Source organism: Medicago truncatula, chromosome 5 (assembly GCF_003473485.1).
Source record: "Medicago truncatula cultivar Jemalong A17 chromosome 5, MtrunA17r5.0-ANR, whole genome shotgun sequence".
In the NCBI taxonomy this organism is placed as follows: Eukaryota; Viridiplantae; Streptophyta; class Magnoliopsida; order Fabales; family Fabaceae; genus Medicago; species Medicago truncatula.
The window spans coordinates 25,807,559-25,828,314 of NC_053046.1; the positions used below are offsets into that span (position 1 = coordinate 25,807,559).

The 20,756-nt window shown below is 33.8% G+C and overlaps 2 protein-coding genes across 2 annotated transcripts; one reads left to right on the forward strand and one right to left on the reverse strand.

Moving 5' to 3' along the window:
* The first annotated feature begins 4,263 nt into the window (after positions 1-4,263).
* Positions 4,264-6,247, forward strand: LOC112422117 (peroxidase 2-like). The gene is given in 4 exon segments (XM_024784869.1): positions 4,264-4,317; positions 5,648-5,704; positions 5,707-6,198; positions 6,200-6,247. Coding segments are annotated over 4 exon segments (651 nt in total).
* An 8,438-nt stretch (positions 6,248-14,685) lies between these two features.
* LOC11435407 (transmembrane emp24 domain-containing protein p24delta3) lies at positions 14,686-19,224 on the reverse strand. The gene is made up of 4 exons (XM_003614665.4): positions 18,792-19,224; positions 16,007-16,216; positions 15,823-15,899; positions 14,686-15,208 (listed from the first exon to the last, which is right to left on the reverse strand). The coding sequence occupies exons 1-4, from the start codon at positions 18,996-18,998 to the stop codon at positions 15,064-15,066; spliced, it is 639 nt and encodes a 212-aa protein (XP_003614713.1). The 5' UTR covers positions 18,999-19,224; the 3' UTR covers positions 14,686-15,063.
* Between the last annotated feature and the right edge of the window lie 1,532 nt (positions 19,225-20,756).

Here is a 20,756-nt window from a genome sequence, read left to right on the forward strand (position 1 = left end):
AAGAAGCTATACGTATTTTTTTATATTTTTTGAAGAAATCTATATTTTTTTTAAATAAAAGATGCTTAAATATTTCATTAATATATATCTATATTATATATAAAGAAAACTACCCCTTTCAGCATTTTTGGGTTGAATTTTTCTTTTCAAAAATACCCTCAATTTTGAATACAAATAACACATGTAACAAATAGATAAGAATAAATTTAAATATTAAAAAAATGTAACAAACACCAAATGAATATATATGTGTTTGGTTTTTTTTTTTTCCTTAATCATTTAAAAAGTGTAACAAACTAGATGAGTATATTTATACTTACTTTTTTTAGTATCCCAATTGTAACACCCCGTTACCCAAATGTAAATAAATAACAATAATCATCAGAGTATTTCACCAAACGGGTATGCTACATTGCAATTCCAAAATTTCTTAAATAAAAAATAAAACTATTTAATCAACCACTTGATAAAAATGAAAACATGGCAGCGGAATAGTTTTCAATCCAACATCAGTCTACGACATCAAAGGCCTAAACAACAATAAGTCGACCAACAAAGGACCACATCAACAAGTTCCAAAATTTGATACATGGAAAGGAAAAACAACAATAATATAGAAGACAGTTCTCATCCCACGTATCAGAGCCCTAGACACGACAATGAGCCACCACCAACTACTCAGGATCACCTGCAAGTTACCCATAGGAAGGGCAACATTTTCAAGCAGAAGGGGTGAGATTCACAACAATAAATATAGATATTAAAATCTTCAATTGAATCTAACACCCTAATCAACAACCACTTCATCTGGCAAACATATATATGTATAAGTCACTAGCAACAACAACATCAACAGTACACCATGATCACAATGAATATATATACAATTGCATATTCAACACCAACATCATCCATCAAATGCAACTAGTACTCCAGGACCGAAGCCCTCACCGCTGTTTTATGCATATGCAATGGACCTACATGTGTATATCTACATACAACTGACCATGCAATGCAACTCCATGTGACTCCACTTAAACGACATGTATGATTAATAATTAAAACATACAATGCATTCCTCATCATCAATCAACAACCAACAGAGATTCAACCATTCAGAATGATGCACAATTAAATATAATTATGCTTAAACAACAACACTCAAACCTTATCATTCAAGCAAGCAAAACTGCACTCAAACTGCACAGCTCGCCTCGCGAGCACATCTGCTCGCCATGGCGAGTTCACAAAAACACTAGCTCGCTATGGCGAGTTCAAGGCGAACTCGAGGCGAGTGAAAATCAGGTGCTCTCGGGAAAAAATGTCATTTTCTCACTCAAATCCCATTTCTAAGTTCTCTAATCATCTTTTAAACCTAAAACTTCCACCATTCATCTTTATTATCATCTAGGTACCTTAAACCATCCCCAAAACATCTTATAACAACTTTTCAAAAATCACAATTTTATCTGGGCTACTCGCCTTGGCGAGTTGGACTGCTCGCGAGGCGAGCTATGAAGTTGCTCACTCGCCATGGCGAGCACAGCTACTCGCGAGGCGAGCGATGAACTTCTATACGGGCAGAAAACTGGTTTTACCCAAAAATCCCATTTTTCTTCCAATCACTCCCCAAATCAGTTTACAGATACATAATTAAGTGTTCTATGCAACCAGAAACCAATTCTAACATCAAAACAGCAATATCTACCCCAAAAACCATAAATTCCATTAAAACCCAATTTCTCAATTTCACTCCAAAAACCTGTTAAACTCAAATTCAGACTTTAAAATCTACACTATTGAAGTAAACCTCACCCTTACCTTAGTTCAGAATGAAAATGCACAGCAAAAATGGATTCCCTTGGTTCTTCTCTCTTGTTCCTGGTTTTCTCTCCCTTGGCTTGGTTTCACGTAAAACTGCTTCTGATTCTTTCTTTTCTTAACTTCCCATTACTTAACTCCCTAATATTTCCATTAGCTCCCCATAATTTTAATAATTATTAAATAACTCCCCAAACTCCAAAATAACTAATATTTCATACTTATTCTAATTATTATTAAATAAACCATATAATAAAATAATACACCACATAAATCACCCAAAAATCACATATATACAAATATATGCATATAAATACTCCGCATAAATCACCAAACATCATATATAATAATATATATACTCCACATAGTTCAAATTAATTAAATAAACAACTAGGGCGTTACACCAATTATACTTTTAAACAACTTTTTTTTTTAATAAAGATCGTTATTAATGTCATTAAAAAAAAAAAAAGAATTTAGATTATATTTTTTGGTTTAGTTTTTTTTTTTTTTTTGACACAATGGTTTATTTTGTTATAACTTGAAAGTAACAAACATTTATATTTTTAATTTTAATCCAAATCAAAATTTCTTAAAAAAAAAAAAACGAATAATAATTTTCAAACGTTAGCGAAATATAAACAGCGAAAAGAAAGACACGTGAATGGCCGTCTTTTCGCTATTCTATATGTAAAGAGAATAGGGGATTTTGGGGGATTTTAGACTCACTTTTTTTTATTTCAATTATTCCCTTAAACAAATATATTCTTATAATAATTTTTTATTTGTGTTATTAGAAACGAAAAGGAAATTTTATTATGTTTGTTATATTATTGTTGTTGTTGAAAAAGATAATTATGATTTATTTTATTTGTTAAATTTTACAAAAGTTTGTTACATTCAAAAAAATTAAAAGATATATATATATATATATACTTATAATAATTTTAATCTACATAAAAAAAATTAAAAAATATCATTTGTAATTTACACGCAGATTTCTACAAAATATTGTTGAGTTTGGTTTCTTTTTATTTTTAGATTACATTAGTTTTTATTTTCCTTGCTTCTAGATTAGTTTTATTTTTGTTCCATATTTCTAGGTTAGTTATATTTTCTTTTCATATCTTAATTAAAGATAACAAAAATATTTTTTTGTTTTATTTTAGGCTAGAATCTAGGATAGATTTAAATTATATGTTTATTATTTATATTTTATCTATATATACACATAAAAAACGAAAAATGTATATTATTTTGTTTTTTGTTTTTAGTCTAATTCTCTAAAGCTCTTGCTCAAAAAAAACTCTTGCGTGTTTTTTTTTTTTTTTTAGCAAAGGGAAGATTAATTCAATTCAGCAATAATAAGTAGAGTAAAGTAGTTAGGTACATCATAGAAAAGGTAGGGGTTAGGATGAGATAAGGAAGTTCTAGCTATGTTATGAGCTACCCTGTTTGCTTGCCTCCTGACATAAAACACAAAATAATTACTTTAAGTCTTACATCTAGAAATTATATCTCCAAACTCAATAAAAGGAGAAGAGGTAGAAATAGTAGCATCAACAACTAGCTTACAATCAGACTCAAATATGACAGACTCCATGCCTTGATTGACAGCGAAGGTTAAAGCTTCAAGAAGGCTTAGAGCCTCGGTTTCTGAAGGGGAAGAAGTATATAAAGAATACTTAGATAATCCATAATGTAATGTTCTGAAGAGTCTCAAAAGAAAATGTCAAGCCCTGTAATGGTATTATTGTTGACGAGGGCGCAGTCTACATTGCATTTCAAACTGGAAGGAGGGGGTTTAACCCAGAGCTTATCCTGATGTATATTCTGGTTGGTATGTCTCGCTCTTTGTAAACAGCGCCATTCATGAAGTGAATTCTACGCCCGTTGAACGATCAAAGGTAAGGGAGTGTCAATGCCTTCCCATAATTTAGAGTTTCTACTTTTCCATAGACTTTTCATAGAATTATAGGTACTGTTTCCTGGGTATGTGGTTGCAACCTGCTAAAGAAATTAAAAAGAAGAGACGTGAAATCATTAGCATCACGCAGCAACTCTCGCACAATACCATCCAATCGAACTTGCTCCCAACAATTCATAGCTTTTGGTCACACAAAGAATGAGTGGATGTGGGATTCAACCATGACATCGCAATGAACACAAATATCGTCAATAAGTACATCTTTCTAGATCAAAAGAGTGTGAGTTGGAAGGCAATAGTGACCCATTCTCCATAACAGGGAACGAATTCTAGGAGGCACATGTTGTTTCCAAATAATGTTCCAATTATGCGTAACTGCAGTGGGGGAAACATTGGCTTCAGCTTCCAAAGACATACATGACTTATAAGCCGATTTAACAGTATAAATATTATCAACAGAATGATGCTAGACTCGAGTATGATGCAAATTACGCGTATGGAGTGGCAATCCACAAATGGTTGAAGCGCCTGAGATGGAAAAGATGTTATTGATGAGCAAACTATTCCAAGTATGCAAGTCTGGATTTATTAAATCACGAACCAATAAATGTTCCAGATGTGGAGGTGGCGTTGTTGAGGGTCGAAGAGTAGAAAGAGAACGAATCCATGGTGAGGACCAAACTTTGATTTGGGAGCCATCTTCAATCTTCCACCTATATCCTAGATTAATAAGATTTTGAGAACTTCATATGCTCCTCCAAGTATAGGTTAGATTGTGACCAATATTGGCATCCAAGAAATCCCTTCTAGGAAAGTATTTGCATTCATTTATGAACAACTACAATACCAATATTATCATTGTTGAACTCTTCAGCCTCTTCATGAGAAAATATTTCTTCTGTATCAATATTAAGATCTAGCAAAGGTGTAAATTCAACAATTAAATCTATATCACACAATGAAAATTTAGTAATGTTTGAAGTCATATTTGAATAGTTTTAAATTCTGCAAACTGCCATATATATACTTCAACTATTGGTGATTTTAATTTTGTTTTGGTGGGAAGGATAAATTTTGATTAACAAAGTTGGAGGGAAGTTTAAATCAAAAATTAAGTTGGAGGGAAAGTTTGTTTGTTACTCCTTTCAAAATTTCAGAAACAAAAGAATAAAAATTTGAAAGAAAAAACGTGATTAGTAATGAAAGTTTATTGTGTCTTTTAGGCTTCCCAAGCACTATAGCAATTGTAAAACGTGATACATTTAGATGCATTTATATCACATGAACAGCTGATAGCAAGGATACTTGTTTTCAATCAAAATGGTTGGTATCTAGAAAAAGGAGTACTAGATTAAATAATGGTAGACAAGGAAAGAGAGAGCTATTTATCAGCTGCCTTGGTTGTAGTGAAAAAGAAAAAAACGTCACATATAAAGGAACAGAGGGAGTAGTAGAAAGCCTCGGTAAAATAATCTAACGGATGAATTGGATTAGGCTATAGTCATTGACTATGCAATTAATGTATAAAATGTGGCAATTTAGAGGTTAAGGGTATAATAGACATATTACAACTTTAAACTCTAAAAGTGACACTTATATAGGAACAAATTTTTTTCCCAAAAGTAACACTTATAAAGGAACGGAGGGAGTATATTTAACTACAAAGTTAAAAAATTGTTGAATTCAATACAAACTTTCCATTTTATTGGCATTTGTATATGTTAAATGTGATCAAGTTCATTTTTCAATGTGTTATTTGATTACGATTGTTTATAATTCTCTTATAAGAGTAATTATTAACATTTTCCTATATGTAAAAGAAATCATTCATAGTATCATTTTAGTTAAAAGAATCACATTTCCTAACAATATGTCACTTGATTGCTTGAATCTGTACAGCTTGGAGGCCCCGACTTTGATGTACCATTGGGAAGAAGTGACAGTATAACCTTCAATATGTAACTGCACCAGACAATCTTCCTGTACCATTTGAAGGAACCGATGAACAATTAAGACTTTTTCAATCTAGAAAATTTGATGCTACAGATTTAGTTGCTCTATCTGGGGAACACACTTTTGGTCGATCCCATTGTCCTATAACCATTGATACAAACCCACCAATAGACCCAAATTTCAAAAAACAACTCGAAGCGACATGTCCGAATGACCAATCACTGAACACAATTAACTTGGATATTACAAGACGAACGAAGTTCGATAACATGTACTATATTAATCTCTTGAACCACCAGGGTGTGTTTCCATCTGATCAAGATTTGGCAAGTCATCCTACGACTAAGGAGATTGTGAACCTCTTTGCTTCCAACCAGAATGAGTTTTCTAATAAATTTGCTAATGCTTTTGTTAAAGTTAGCCAATTGAGTGTTTTGATTGGAAATCAAGGAGAAATTCGAAAGTCATGCTTTGCTCCAAGTAATCGGCAATCTAATAATGGCGTATGTGGTCGAAGAGGTGGAGGAAATTGCAGCAAACATATAAACTATTGTAAAATAATCATTAATCTCACTGTTATTAGTAATAATTTTTCTTTCCTCGTTTAAAAAGTTACTATCTAACCATGGTGGCCAAGTAAGTTAATTAGTTGCCTTTAAGAGAGAATTCTTTGTTTGTGTTGCCATAAGTTGTGGATTCCTTTGTGTTTTGCCTCCTTAATGTATGAATTGTGTATAAGTGGGGTTGGTGCGAGCATGGAGAGCCACCATGTGCATGCAAGTCTACCTAGAAATTTAGTATTTTTTTTTATGTATAATCTTTGTTTGAAGGTTATGGATCGAAGCTAAAGATGAAATCTAAATTTCTAAAATGCATTTAGTAAATCTACCTGATTAAAATATCACACATCTTAGTAAATCTTAAATGCAAAGAATAACAACATTGACCAAGAGTTCCTTATGATTTTTTTACATGAAGAAAACAAATAAATAAATAAAAAATAAGTGATCAGATGCGATTTCTGCCCTAGGGTTACGAGTTGTTGCCTCCCTTGTGAATGTGTGTTATCGTGTGATTGTAAATTCATATTCGCCCATCACTCTTTCTTGAGGTATTCCATGTGCTACCTTTATTCCATTGTTTCATAAAACTTTGATACCTTTATGTCGTGGATTGGGTAATCTGAGTGTAGTTCCTAATCTTAAATACCTCGTTTGGTGCTACAATCTGTATATCCTTTTCTTAAGTGAGATACTTGTTCACGAATAAAGTTAAGGAATTTCGCTACATTCTTGGTTTTTATTCTTGTTTTTGTGTTGATCGTGTTTCCCGAGGTTGTGGTTTAGATCTTTATTGAGGCTCTTTTATTAAACGTTAGATTGTAGATTATTCAAACAATCATACTACTTTTGATATATTAGATGATGGAAAAGGTATTTGGAGACTGACAAGTTTTTATGGTTATCCTAATGGGGTAGGAGACATGCTGCTTGGGACTTCCTTCGGTTGTTGTCCCAATCGTCCACTCATCCTTGGTACATTTTTGGTGATCTCAACGACATCATGGATGCAAGTGAGAAATGTGGTAGGACAAGACCGTTCTAACCAGTTGATTAATGGTTTTTGTTTGGCGGTTATGAATTATGGATTATCCGACGTCCATGTTGAGGATTAATAGTTGTACCATACTTGTGGTGCCTTTTTAACGCCATACAAACCCTTTTTAATTTATACACCTTTAACCTATCATCCATTTTTTCACATAACCTTGTGGTTGATCAACAAAAACTTCCTCATTTAACTCCCCGCACAAGAATGCCCATTTTACGTCATGTGAAAATTTGCACATGTTAAAAAGTTTTAAATAGTAACTTCACATTGAAACTTGTATATTTTGTATTAAATATATATCTTTTTGGTAAATATTATTAGTTTTGAATAAAAACTTTATACTTTTAGTTGTTTTAACATGTGCAATGTTGCACATGTTAGACAAACCTATAATAGATTTAACAAATAGAATAATCAACTATCGAGAGAGATTCCCTAGGGAGATATTCATATACATTTATGTAGGATGAATTAAATTGATGTAGGTTATTTATAAAGTAACTTGGAGTAACTAAGATAGCGTTTGACATAACTTATTTTTTACTTAAAAGCTACTTTAACTTTAAGGTTAGAAATAAGAATTTTGTAATTGAAGTAAAAGTTGTTTGACAAAGTTTTTTTATTTTTTTATTATATAACAAGCTCCTTAAAACACACTTCGTAAAATGATTTTATAAAAAATTTAATTTAATTTAAAATCAACACAAATGGCAAATGATGAGCGATGATTAATACTTTTTTTTTATTATGTATTGTATCTCTACAATCACATTAGTACAAAATTATTTTTTAAAACATTTTAACATACTTCCTTCACCTTTATTAAAAAAAAAAAATACTTCCATCACCTAAATAAGTAAATTAAGTTAATAAATAATGAACAAAAATTATCAAATTAAACGAACTATCATTTGCTTTACCAAAATTTTTTCATCAAAAAAAATCTTTTTGCTATTTTGATTCAAGATAAATTTTATATTTTTACAAATTAATCATGTGAAACTTACTATTTTTTTTTTAGCAATAATAGGCGCACCATTTTTATAAAAAAAGTTAACGATTTCTTAAAGTAAAAAAGAGTTGATGATACTATCCATTCGTGTGACTATAAGAGAGGTTTTGATAGTATTCGAAAATAATTGATTTAGCTAATATTGAGATTTGATGTTATGAACTATTTTCAAATTTACTTACACTAACAATAAAACATCATCAAATAAAACTATCTAAAAAAACGTCATCAAAACAAGAACATATATCTATGCACACACAACTTCAATTTAGTCTATTGTATTTGTGAGTGTTTTGATTAAGTGTGAAGCATGGACTATTCACCAGTTGACATGTTTTTATCAGATCTTTTTCTGTTACAATGTTAAGTGCTAAGACAATAGAACCGGAGCTCTGGTACCAACTGAAGGTGAAAAAAAATACAAGAAGTAGACATGGCAACACAACTTGCACCCGCCGGGTCTCACCCGCCCCGCCCCAATTTTAACGGGAAAAAGCCGAATTAACTGGGTCCGAGTGTGGGGAAAACCCGGAGTTTTAATGTGGGGCCGGGGTCGGGGGATACTCACACCCACCCCCACCCCGCACCCGTATATGCGAATTTACCTATATAGTAGCAATTGGGTTAAACAGAAATGTTTTGGACACCCCCATTTACTCGTTTTTAATTAATGGAATAAAATGCAAAATCAGTCCAAATCAACGAATATATGGCACTCACATTCATTCCTTCAAGAATCCACTATCCCTATTTGTTGTTTCATATCATGTGGACCTTCTCCCAATCCTTAACATGGTTGGAGTGAATGGTGTTGAGTTTGATATGTCCATCTAAAACAAAAATTAAGACCGCAGATTTGAGTTTACTACACGTTTGCATTGGTGAATGTTGCTTTTTTAATTGTTCAAACTGATTTGAAAATAACCTATTTATATGTCTGCTACAGAGGTAGCTTAGTGGACATTTATGTTTCAGTTGTTTGTGAATTAGGTAGCTTAAAGTGTATTCAAACCAATTTCAACTTATAAGACAAACTGTTATTAAACTACTCATAATCACTGTAACATTGTTTCAATTTTTCTGCTCCTATACTTATGATATACTGTAATGTTTGAAACATGTGGCCGGCTTAACATGAATAATAGATTATTTCAAAATTCTAGTAATGTAGAATCTATGATACACCAGTATGCTTTTGCTACAGTTTTCGCAGGTGGGGGTGGGGGCAGGGCTGGGAAACCCATCCCCATTGGGGGCAGAACTGGGGTAAAGTTTCTATCTCCGACGGGTTTGAGGGTGGGGCTAGGTACAATGAAACGGGGGCAGGGCCGGGTATGTTAAAACCCGCCCACCTCATTGCCATGTCTAAGAAGAGGGGGAGTTGGATTGTGTTAGTTGTTTCTTTCTTTTAAATTAAGCCCACAGTCCAGAGTCTGATAGAGTTCAGATTCTAGATCAATGTTCAGAGTCTAATGCAGCGGATGATATATATATATATATATATATATATATATATATGAGAGAGCGAAGAGAAAGACACAAGCAATTATACAGGTTTTTACCGGTGGGGGCTAGCCCGAAGAGTTTGTCTACATGGGAGCCGATGGTGGAAACTTTGTGTGGGAGGTTGAACTCATGGGGGCATAGGTATATAAGTTTTGGAGGTAGAATTATTCTTTTAAATTCGATCCTTAATTCCATTCCAATTATTTACATGTTTTTTATGAATATGCCGGTTCAAGTGTGGAAGAGGGTAGTTAGAGTTCAAAGAGAATTCCTTTGGGGTGGAGTGGGTGGAGGAAAGAAAATTAATTGGGTTAAATGGAAGACGGTGTGTCAACAAAAGAACAATGGTGGTATTGGGATTAAAGACGTTCGGGTTATGAATTTGTGTTTATTGGCGAAATGGAGATGGAGGTTGTTAGATGGTGAAGTGGCATTGTGGAAGGAAGTTCTAGAGGAAAAATATGGTTCTTGCAAGGATGTTTTGTTAGAAGGGGGGTCATCCGTGGCTGTGTTTTGCTTCGGTTTGGTGGAAAGAGGTGGTGAAGTTGAATGATTTTGGTATCATTGGATGGTTTAATGGGGAGATTTTGCGCAAGGTGGGAAATGGTTTGAAGACGAATTTTTGGAAGGTCAATTGGTGTGGAACCGGAAGCCTTGCTCAAAAATATCCCCGTCTTTATTCAATAACTAGTCAAAAGGATTCAAGGGTGGGCGAGATAGGGGGGTTGTCGGAGGAGGGAGTGTATTCGAATTTGATATGGAGAAGAGCGCTCTTTGTGTGGGAGGAAGAGTTGGTCACTAGTCTTTTGGAGGATTTGGAAGGGATGACTTGGTCAAATGTAGAGGATGAGTGGAGATGGAACTTAGAAGATAATGGTGTTTACTCGGTCAAATCGGCCTATTTGAAGATGGAAGGGGTTGTGTTGGGAGAAGAAGTTTGGGCGGTGGCGGAGAAACGGGTGTTTGAAAATATGTGGAATAGTCCGGCACCGTCAAAAGTGGTTGTGTTTGGTTGATAGTCTTTCTCAATCGAATCCCAACTAGAGGTAATCTTGCTTTGAGAAATGTTTTACCTTCGGAAGGGGATACTTCGTGTGTGATGTGTGATAGGGAGGAGGAAACGGCTCTCCACCTTTTTTGCATTGTGAGGTGGCGAGCTTGGTTTGATTAAAATTGATGACGTGGGTGGATTGTTGGTTCCCAATCCCGCCAAACTTTTTTGTTCTTTGGGAATGTTGGAGCGTTGGGGGGAGAGCTAAAAAGGTCATCAAAGGTTTTTGGTTAATATGGCACACTACCATTTGGGTGATGTGGAAGAAGAGAAACGGCAAGATTTTTAAGGGGATTAATTTTGATGTGGATGAATTGGTTGAGGAGATAAAGGTGTCGTCTTGGAGGTGGATGTTGGATAGAACTCATTTCCCGTCCTGTCTTTTTTACGAATGGTGTTGGAATCCAAGACTTTGTCTTGAGCGATAATGGTTTTTGTTGGAGGTGTGCAGCTGCCGTTTCGGGTGGAGTTGACCGAGTTTTGGAGGTTATGTTTGAGGGAGTTTTGGACCTGCTTTGCGCAACAGTTAATTAGTTGTTGTCATGGTTTTTTACTTCTAGCTGTGCTGCCATTGTGACAGTCTTCTCTGTTACAGTCAGTTTATGTTTTTCATTGGTATTCTGTTACTATCCATTTTTTAGGAATGGGGATGGTAGAGTATTAATTAGTTAGGCGTGAACTTGGAGGTATGTTTGGGAGTTGTTTGTGTGGTGTGTTTTTTGGTTCCCTGAGTTGCCTTAGTTTTTGGATTGTGAGGCGTGGGTATGCGGCTGGTGCTTCGCCCGTGCGTATACTCCGGCATCATTATTTTGGGTGGTTTTTTGTCTTTAGCTTTTGAGGGGTGTTCCGTATATATGTGACACCGTTTGTATTCTATTGTTTTTTCCGTGAGTGCTATTGTTTGTATTCTATTGTTTTTTCCGCGAGTGTTTATGCGTCTTGCATTTACTCGACAAGAATAATATTTTCCGTTTAAAAAAAAACAAGTTCTTTCCACATTCCGGAAGTAGTTTTGTCCCCCTTACACTTCCAATGAGAGTTCACTAAAATCAATATCTGATTACAATTGTTCAAGCACACAAGTAACAGATTTCAAATACTCAAGCATGCAAGCAAGAGATTTTTTATGCTCAAGCACAAAAGCAAGAGATTTCTAAACAAACACAATTACACAAAAAAATGTTTGGGTTGAACATTTGATATACAATAAGTGGTGTTCACAATACAAATCAGATACAGACTCTTAAGACTCTAGAATTTCTATGATATGAAAGTTTATATGAAATTTTAAGTATGTGATGCACAATAATTTCAGCAGAGTTTTGGCACTTTCAAAACGTTGTAGAGTCTCTATAAATCTTCAGGTCTTCACTCCTTTAAATAAAGGTGTGAAAGAGACGTTGAGAGATTGTCAGTGTAACACCCCGTTTTCCCAATATACAAATTTCTTAAAACATTTATCAGAGTAAGAATCATAAACAACGGGATATCACATATAACATGATCCAAAACAGTTAAATAATAATTTAACCGAAAGGCGTAAACATTGCAGCGGAATTTAGTTCATAATCCATAAATCAGTTTGGCACGTAGGCCCCGTCAAAATATCTCAAATGAGTTAAATCAACTTAACAAAACATAATAATTGTTCAACATCATAAAACATAAACATGATAGTCACGTAAGAGAATGAAGCATGCAAATAACCCCATCCCGTTACGTATCAGAGCGACCTAGACGACACAGTGAAGGCAAGGCCACTCACGACGGCAACTGCACACTAAGCACGATCACCTGCAAGTTACCCATACGAAGGGCAACATTTTCAAGCAGAAGGGGTGAGATTTCATAACAAAATAATGTTAATCAAGGTAATTCGAATCATAATTAACATTAACATCATAATCATTCTTAAATAACTTTGCATATTCAAATAACAAGTATCACGTATTCACATATTCAGTCGTCATCAACAACATAGCATTATGGACATGACAATGTGACAATGCTCTTAGACTCTTTATATGCATGTGGTACCAATCGTCATCATAAGTATTAATATATTTTAATCGTGCGGAGGACAAAGCTCCTATAAATCGTACGGAGTACAAAGCTCCTAATAATCGTGGTGAGGACTAAGCTCAATGAAATGTTATGCATGGATTCTTATGAACAAATCATCGTAATCAACATATCAACATGCATCCAATAATTTGGAGCTAAACGTCATCATTTCATCATATAAAGTACACTATGCACTTAGTTAAATAACAGCAGCAGCATAAACAAGTCACATAACAGGATGATATCATTATATCAATAGCACATCAATTGTATCATAGTTAAACTTTCATATCTTACATAATTGCAAAATACATTAATCATATTCAATTAATACCAACATATCTTAAACAACTTTACAGGCAGCATTAAACGTCATCATTAGGTCTCATTAACATAAGGGGGTTCACTCTTGATCCAAACGTGCGACACAGATCGCACAAACGCTCAAGATACTCAAAGCTGGAAGTGCTCGCGAGGCGAGTACCAAACAATTCCCAAACTAAAGTTGTTCTGGGTCCAATCCTGCCCTACATTCAATCCTAATCATTACTAGGTATGTTCAGGCACTCAAAGGCACTCAAGGTCCAACTAAAAAGGTCGAAACACAAAATCTAACATGCTCTCTGCCTTAGCTCGCTATGGCGAGTAAGGTTGCTCGCTATGGCGAGCGATACCAAAGGAACTCGCGAGGCGAAGGGAAAGGGCTCGCGTGGCGAGCGATGAAGATCATCACTCGCGAGGCGAGGTTCATAGCTCGCCGTGGCGAGCGATGAATGTCGCTACGGCCAGGCTTCCTATTTTCACAAAAATCCGACGATCCACAAGGTTCTTAGCCTAGTATTGATTCCAAAGTTTGTCCTAAACATAATCTAAGGTCCAGGAACACTTTTTACAGCCATCTAATCAATTCCTACCGTTTAATCATCAATTTTAGGGTTTTGACCTAATTCCAAAACTTTTCTAAATCAATCCTAACTTTGTCAATTAATCATCAGAATTACAATAACTAACATTATTGAATTATTAGTCTCACCCTTACCTTGTATTGAAGAAATCGCAGCACTCTAAGGTGGTTCTCCCTTCTCTTGGCTTTTTCTCCCTTTTTCTCCAAAAACGTACGTACAACAATGTTTTTCTAAAACTAGGTCTAACCTTTATATATCTCCTCTTAATTACTTATCTTATCTCACTTTCTCCCCCAAAACTATCTAAAATATCAAAACAGCCCTCAACTAAATATTTTATATTATTTTCAAATCTTTATTTTATTTAACAATAAAATAAATCCCTTAATCTTATCAAATCTTCCAAAACTCATAACTTATCACAATATCAACTAAACCATCAACATAAACGTAAATCATACCATAATCATGCATATATTATATAAATATAATATAATCGCCTAAACTCGATTAAATAAACAATTAACGAAAGTGGGCGTTACAGTCAGCACATCAAAGAGTCGTTACTGAAGCTTGATCAAATCACCAATGATCTGATGCTTGATTTGGTTAATGTCCTAGGAGGGAATTGTTTGGAGAATTAACCAGCGTAGACACAGCTGTAGCAGTACTATATCCAAACATGAGAGTGGAGTAGTGGTTGTACAATTGTATTATTGTCCTTTTGAACAGCAGGAAATTTTTTTAGGTCAATTTGAACATCATTGATGCAGGTATTTTCAGTCATAATGAGAGCACCAAAATGATAGAAATAGAAAAGTATGAGTACGGAAAGTACATTTAAAAAAAAATCTTGTAGTATTTAAGTAGTAATGTAAAGTTCATTGAGACAATACCAGTAGCCATAACTGCTCTATAGTACAAATAGATGAGATTCAACAAACACTACAAACCAAAAAGAGGGAATATTCAAACAGAGTGAAATTCAAGAGGGGTGACAAAAAAGTACACATTTCACACCCTTCAAGCCATTTTTTTTCTTAAATTCCCAAAAGTCAGTAAGCATTCTGTTAGGCGCCCTAGTCGATGTGAGTGCCTCTTCATGGTTTCTTGTTTGTTGAATTGCTTGCCAAGTTTCCTTTTACCTCAACTAGATTCTAAAAAACTTGAGAAAAAATAATTCTGTTGAGAAATTTCATACAAACAGCAGTATCTATATGAGCTTCTTCTTTCGAAAGTAGCACTGTAGATACCAAAGTTGCAATCCAGAAACTAAAATGCAGAGACCAAGGGACATGATACTAAACCACGCAACTCGAGCATTTGTTTTCTCACTCACTTCCCTCATCGTTGCTTCCCTGTAGCAATGTCAAGGAAAAATTAAATTTTGAAATGCAATAATCAAGTATAATAGTTACTATAGGAAGTATAACAGGTCTTTTTCGTGTAATGAAGATACTCGAGGACGTCGCTTCTACAGAGAAATATTTTTTAAAATAAAACCAACTATCGACTTAGTGAAATACATTTCACAGTCTACAGACTTGACCATTACTGAAATTCGGATGGAAAATCTAGTAACATGTGATATTTCAACTAAGAAGTTGAGAATTTATTAAATCATGATTTCTTTGTAATATAGTTTTATATATGTAATCTTGGATTTCATTGTGCCAATCTCGAACCGAGGATCACATGGTCAATACATGTGTCCAAACTGAAATCAAACTTATGGGTATGTTTAGGAATTTAAGAGGGGATGAATTGAGGGTTTTGGGGAATTTATTTTTCTTCATAACACAAAATTCCCCTAATTTAGGAGAACATAAAAAATGTATTAGAGGAGAATTTTGGAGGGTCTAAATGAATTCTTCGAATTCTTAAATTTCTCGCACAACCAAATGAAATTAATGATACACCCTGATCTAATCAAACTGAAATCAAACTTTAAAAGTAAGTGTAAGAAACTTACTTTTCCTTCAAATAAATTAGATAATCGTGGATGGCATCCACTATTCCTTCGAGCTTCCTGATTTCTAGTTCAACACCCTTGAACCAAAGCAAACAAATATATAAATAAAACATCAATATGGATGAAATTCCATTCATATGTCACAAAAAGAAAAAACACAGCATGAGTGCAGATTTTTATTCACCTCAATCTTTTCTTTCTTTGCAACAGAATCCCAATCCTTGGCCGAAATTCCAGTTTTCCAATCAAGGCTGACACTTACACTACCTTCTGGGTGTTTTCCATCCATCCAAAAGCACGCCACATAATTTCCACTCTCGGTAGTTGTAAATGCAAACTGTCCTTGTGTAACGTTTTCATTGTGGTGAACGTTGTTTCCAAAAGGAGATGTTACCTGCAAAAATATAAATTAAATAAAAGCAGATAATCAATAGATATCCCCTTAAATTATCAATTTAATTGTGATACAATGTCAGTGTAAAAAGTATTTACATAGTCAGTAAAATACAACCAACCAATCATATATGTGATTTTAAAAGCAGTTCTGATTAAAGCCGAATTTGATTAATATCAATATCAATTTTTTTACAATGACAATGTATATGAATTAAATCCTTAAATTATACTTGATGTCTGGAAAAATCGCACTCACAAAGATCGAGTGTGAGAACACTCATACAATCGGCTCACCCGCGAAAACACTCAAGAAAATGTTAATATCATAAATAAGATTACATGTTATGTCAAATTTGAAAACCATCCCGAAGCTGTGCATCAACGGACAGCAAATCTGATGACTAACCTCAAAAGTTATACGGACAGCAAATCTGATGACCAAACTCAAAAGTTATAAGAAGTGATAAACATTTGCTCAAATGAGACGTTCTCACTACAAGTGATTATTCACACCTGCCATCTTCTATGGGCTATTTGAATTGGTTTTATAAGGAATCATTTGGACTTATCTACTGCATAAATGCTTATGAACCAGTTTGGGAGAAAATATTGTAAGAGCTTATGAGCTCCCATAAGCTGTTTTCAACGAGCTCTCCTAATAAGCTTATGAATACCAGAAGCTTAACCACTCCTCATAAGCTCCCCTAGATAGAGAAAATAAGCATTTTGGTTCAGAAAAATCTATGGATCCGGCAATCTAGTCCCTCAAACTCACAAACTAGAAATTTAATCCTTTAAATTAAAGAATGCACGTAAACTTGGTCCCTCTATCAAAATGTCTATTTAGAAAATATCCATGAAAATTGAAAACTAATAAAAGACCTACATATTGAATTGAATAGTATCTTGTTGCACCACATAAAACATTTAAAATGGTTGTTGGAAATTCGGAAATAGGACTAAATTGACAGACGTTCACAATTTGAGAGATTAAATTGTCCAACCCATATAATTTCAACAAACAAAAGGCTGGTTTATTTTAAGAGAGATATGAGTTCGTTCATCAATTTAGATTTGTAAGCCATTGGAAATTGAAAACTATCACTCAATTTAGATTTGTATATCAAATCCCAAATTTCATTAACATAACAATTTACTATGAATTAAAACCATCAAATTCAATGATTGTTTGAAACTTTTGATTGTTTTTTTTGTTAGCATGTTATAGGTATTAAGTTTCCACAGCCGTTTAGCTATAATAAATCTTCATTGATGTTATAGGTATCAAGTTTCTACCACCGTTTAATTATGACAATCTTCATCGGGGAACATGTGGGACACACAAATGGATTCCCCCCTCCTAGTCAAAAACTTCTCCATACACAAGAGTCAGGACAGGATCGACAGTGGCGGAACCACACAATAGTGACGGGGTTCAGCCGAACCTCCTAAACTTAAAAAAATCATGGACATATCTCTTTATATTTTGCATTTTGAAACCCCAAGTTTAGCACTGCTGGCCCAAAGGGGTTCAAACCAATTTTAGTTCACCCATTTTTAGATTGTCTTGTGACTTATATTTGAGAGATGTGTTCGACAACATTGAAAAATATGTATTATAATTATAATTGATTAAAGGCTAAAGTGCACTATTCGCCCCCTAAGTTTCAAAATATTGCGATTTTGGCCCCCTATTAAAAAAATGTAATTTTTGCCCTCTATCTTTAGGGAAATATGCTCTTTTGACCCTCTAACTTTACGGAAATATGCTCTTTTAACACTCTATCTTTAGAGAAATAAGCTCTTTTGACCCTTTATCTTTACAAAAAGTTGCAATTTTGGCCTCCTGTTTTGCAACACGTGGTCTTCTCATTAGCTTTGCAACATTTTGTAAAATTAAGGGGCAAAATTTTCGTTTTTTTTAATAGAGGTCAAAATTGCAAAATTTTAAAACTTAGGGGCGAAAAGTGCACTTTATCCTTGATTAAAAGTTCAAAAATTTGAACGACCCAGGGTCCTAGCAACAACGCCGCCAGATTGAACCCCTAACCACTTGCTTAAGGGATTCAAGTCCCCTATTACCTGGACCAATCCATTGTTGGTAAACTTTTGATTATTTTTCCAACACTAAACTAATGATATCCTGTTTCAACAACATTATACCCTGAGAAAAAGGTCCCTAACTTGGTCTAGATCTTCAACAGGGCATGTGAACATCAACAAGTAAGGCCAAAAAATTTATTAAGCTAGTATCAACAAAATTTTATAAAACAAACGGGCCTTCTTCTACAATTCATCATCGATCTAAGTCTAACAATAATTTGAAAGAAAATTACCCTTCTACATACATAGATCACACTAGCTGTTAGATTAAATATTTACTCTTTTGTCCGGGTTTGAACCCACTACATCCAACTCCTTAACCAACTAGGCTAGCTTAAATATTTACTCTTAAATCAAATCAGTTGAGCTACCCAACCCCGATCACAATAGTTAACTTGAGCAACATGAATGCAAAAGAAAATTAAATAACACAAGAAATAGTTAATTAATTTATCTAAACTAAGCAATACCTTTGCGGAAATAGTGTGAAGACCTTCATCAGCAACAACATAGTAATCAGCTAAAACAACGACATGTGTTTGAATATCCTCAGACACACATTTAGTACCTGAACTTGGAATAGTCAACCATATAGCTTCTGTTTTTAGAAAGAGAGTTGTTAAGCACAATAACAATACTAGCAGCATAGTGATTCCACTTCGATCTCTTAACTTCATAGTTTAACCTTAGAATAATAAGACACTGTTGTTGCTAGATCTGATATGGTTTCAATTTGGTGCAGTTTTGTCTCTTGCTTTTGGTTTAGGTAATGTTTTTATGGGGAAACAGGGTTTGGGTTTCTTGGGAGGTAGATTGATAAATTAAGTTTGTGTTGGTTTAAAAAAAGAACAAGGGGGGCGCGTGTAGAGGATATTTGGAAGTTGTGACGCATATGCAGCTTACATGGACTGGTCTTGACCAATGGGATTCACGATGTTGTGTGATGTTGCAATTAACAGGATGATATGGCAAGTATGACCCAAACTGTTTATTTGAATAAACAATAATTTTTGCCTTTAAAAAGTGTGTTTGACTAGCAAAACAAAAATAACAAAATAGAGCAATGAATTAATGATACATAAACCACCATATCTGGCATATCACTTCATAGACGCTTCCACGTCAACAAAAAAAATTGAAAAAATAAAATAAAATGAATTATTCTGTTTGCTCTCTCTTTCTCATCTCATCATGTTTGTAGTATTGATAGTTTGTAGTAATAATAAATAGTTGTCTCGTGTTTTTTAAAGGAGTAAACTTATGGTTTATTGAAAGTTTGTAGTGAGAACAAATAGTTGTCTCGTGTTTTTTAGAGGAGTAATTTTATGGTTTAGTTAGAAAAAAAAAATTTGTTTAGTCTCTTACTAATTTCTAAATCCAACTAAATACAATTTTTTTTCAAATTAATTGGTCTTTTAGCAAATCCAACAAATCATTACATATAAATATAATGTATATGTACCTTGCCATGTGACCTCTACAAGTAGATCTATCAAAACGGACGGGGTCTATTGAGCCGGCCTACAAAAGCCCGAAAAAATTCAGGGCTTGGACACAAAAATTTAGGTCTGTTTAAGATGGATCTTTTTAGCCCAAGCTTGTTGAGGTCCGAGCCCGTCGCGGGCTAGCCCGAGCTCGTTGAAGCAGTTAGCAAATGGGATGAAAAAAAAGGCATAACATCATTTGCATATAGATATAACGGTGAAGTTTAGCATGGGAAAGGCTAATTTTTCCCACCATGGAAAAGTTAGTTTTTAACTATTAGATCAAACCAAGAACACATCCTTACCATACTCCCTCATCACTAGATTTTGTAATTTTATTATTTTAAAACCATTTTTTAAAAACAAAAAATATATTTCGAAATTAAAATAAACATATAAAGATAAAAAATAAATTTAAAAATATGGAAATTAATTTTCCAAAATTTTAAAAATATAAATAAACTTGTTTTCAAAAAATTTAATTATGATTTTCGAAGATTTAATTAAGTTTTTTGAAAAAAAACTTGCTCAAAAAAAAATTTGGAAAATTAATTTCCAAAATTAAGTTTATTTTTTATTTTTAAATGTTTATTTTAATTTCGAAATATATTTTTTGTTTTTAAAAAATGATTTTAAAATAATAAAATTACAAAATCTAGTGATGAGGGAGTATGGTAAGGATGTGTTCTTGGTTTGATCTAATGGTTAAAAACTAACTTTCCCATGATGGGAAAAATTAGCCATTCCCATGCTAAACTTCATCAATGATAACGACTAAGGTACCGTTTGGCCAGACTTTTTTTCGGTCTAAAAGCTACTTTAAAACAAAGTTAAAATAAAGCTCTTTAAGAAAAAGGTTAAAGCTGTTTGGTTTCTTTATTTTTTTTTTAGCTCTAAAGTTATTTTTGAGTTAAAAGCTGTTTGGCAAAATATTGTACAAAACTTTGAATT

Excerpts from the sequence above, each read along its gene's own strand:
- LOC11435407 (XM_003614665.4), bottom strand. The coding sequence starts at position 18,998 with ATGAAGTTAAGAGATCGAAGTGGAATCACTATGCTGCTAGTATTGTTA. Across the intron at positions 16,217-18,791 it reads TTCACACTATTTCCGCAAAG|GTAACATCTCCTTTTGGAAA; the intron begins GTATTGCTTAGT and ends ATATTTTTGCAG. Across the intron at positions 15,209-15,822 it reads CTAATTTATTTGAAGGAAAA|GGAAGCAACGATGAGGGAAG; the intron begins GTAAGTTTCTTA and ends ACATTGCTACAG.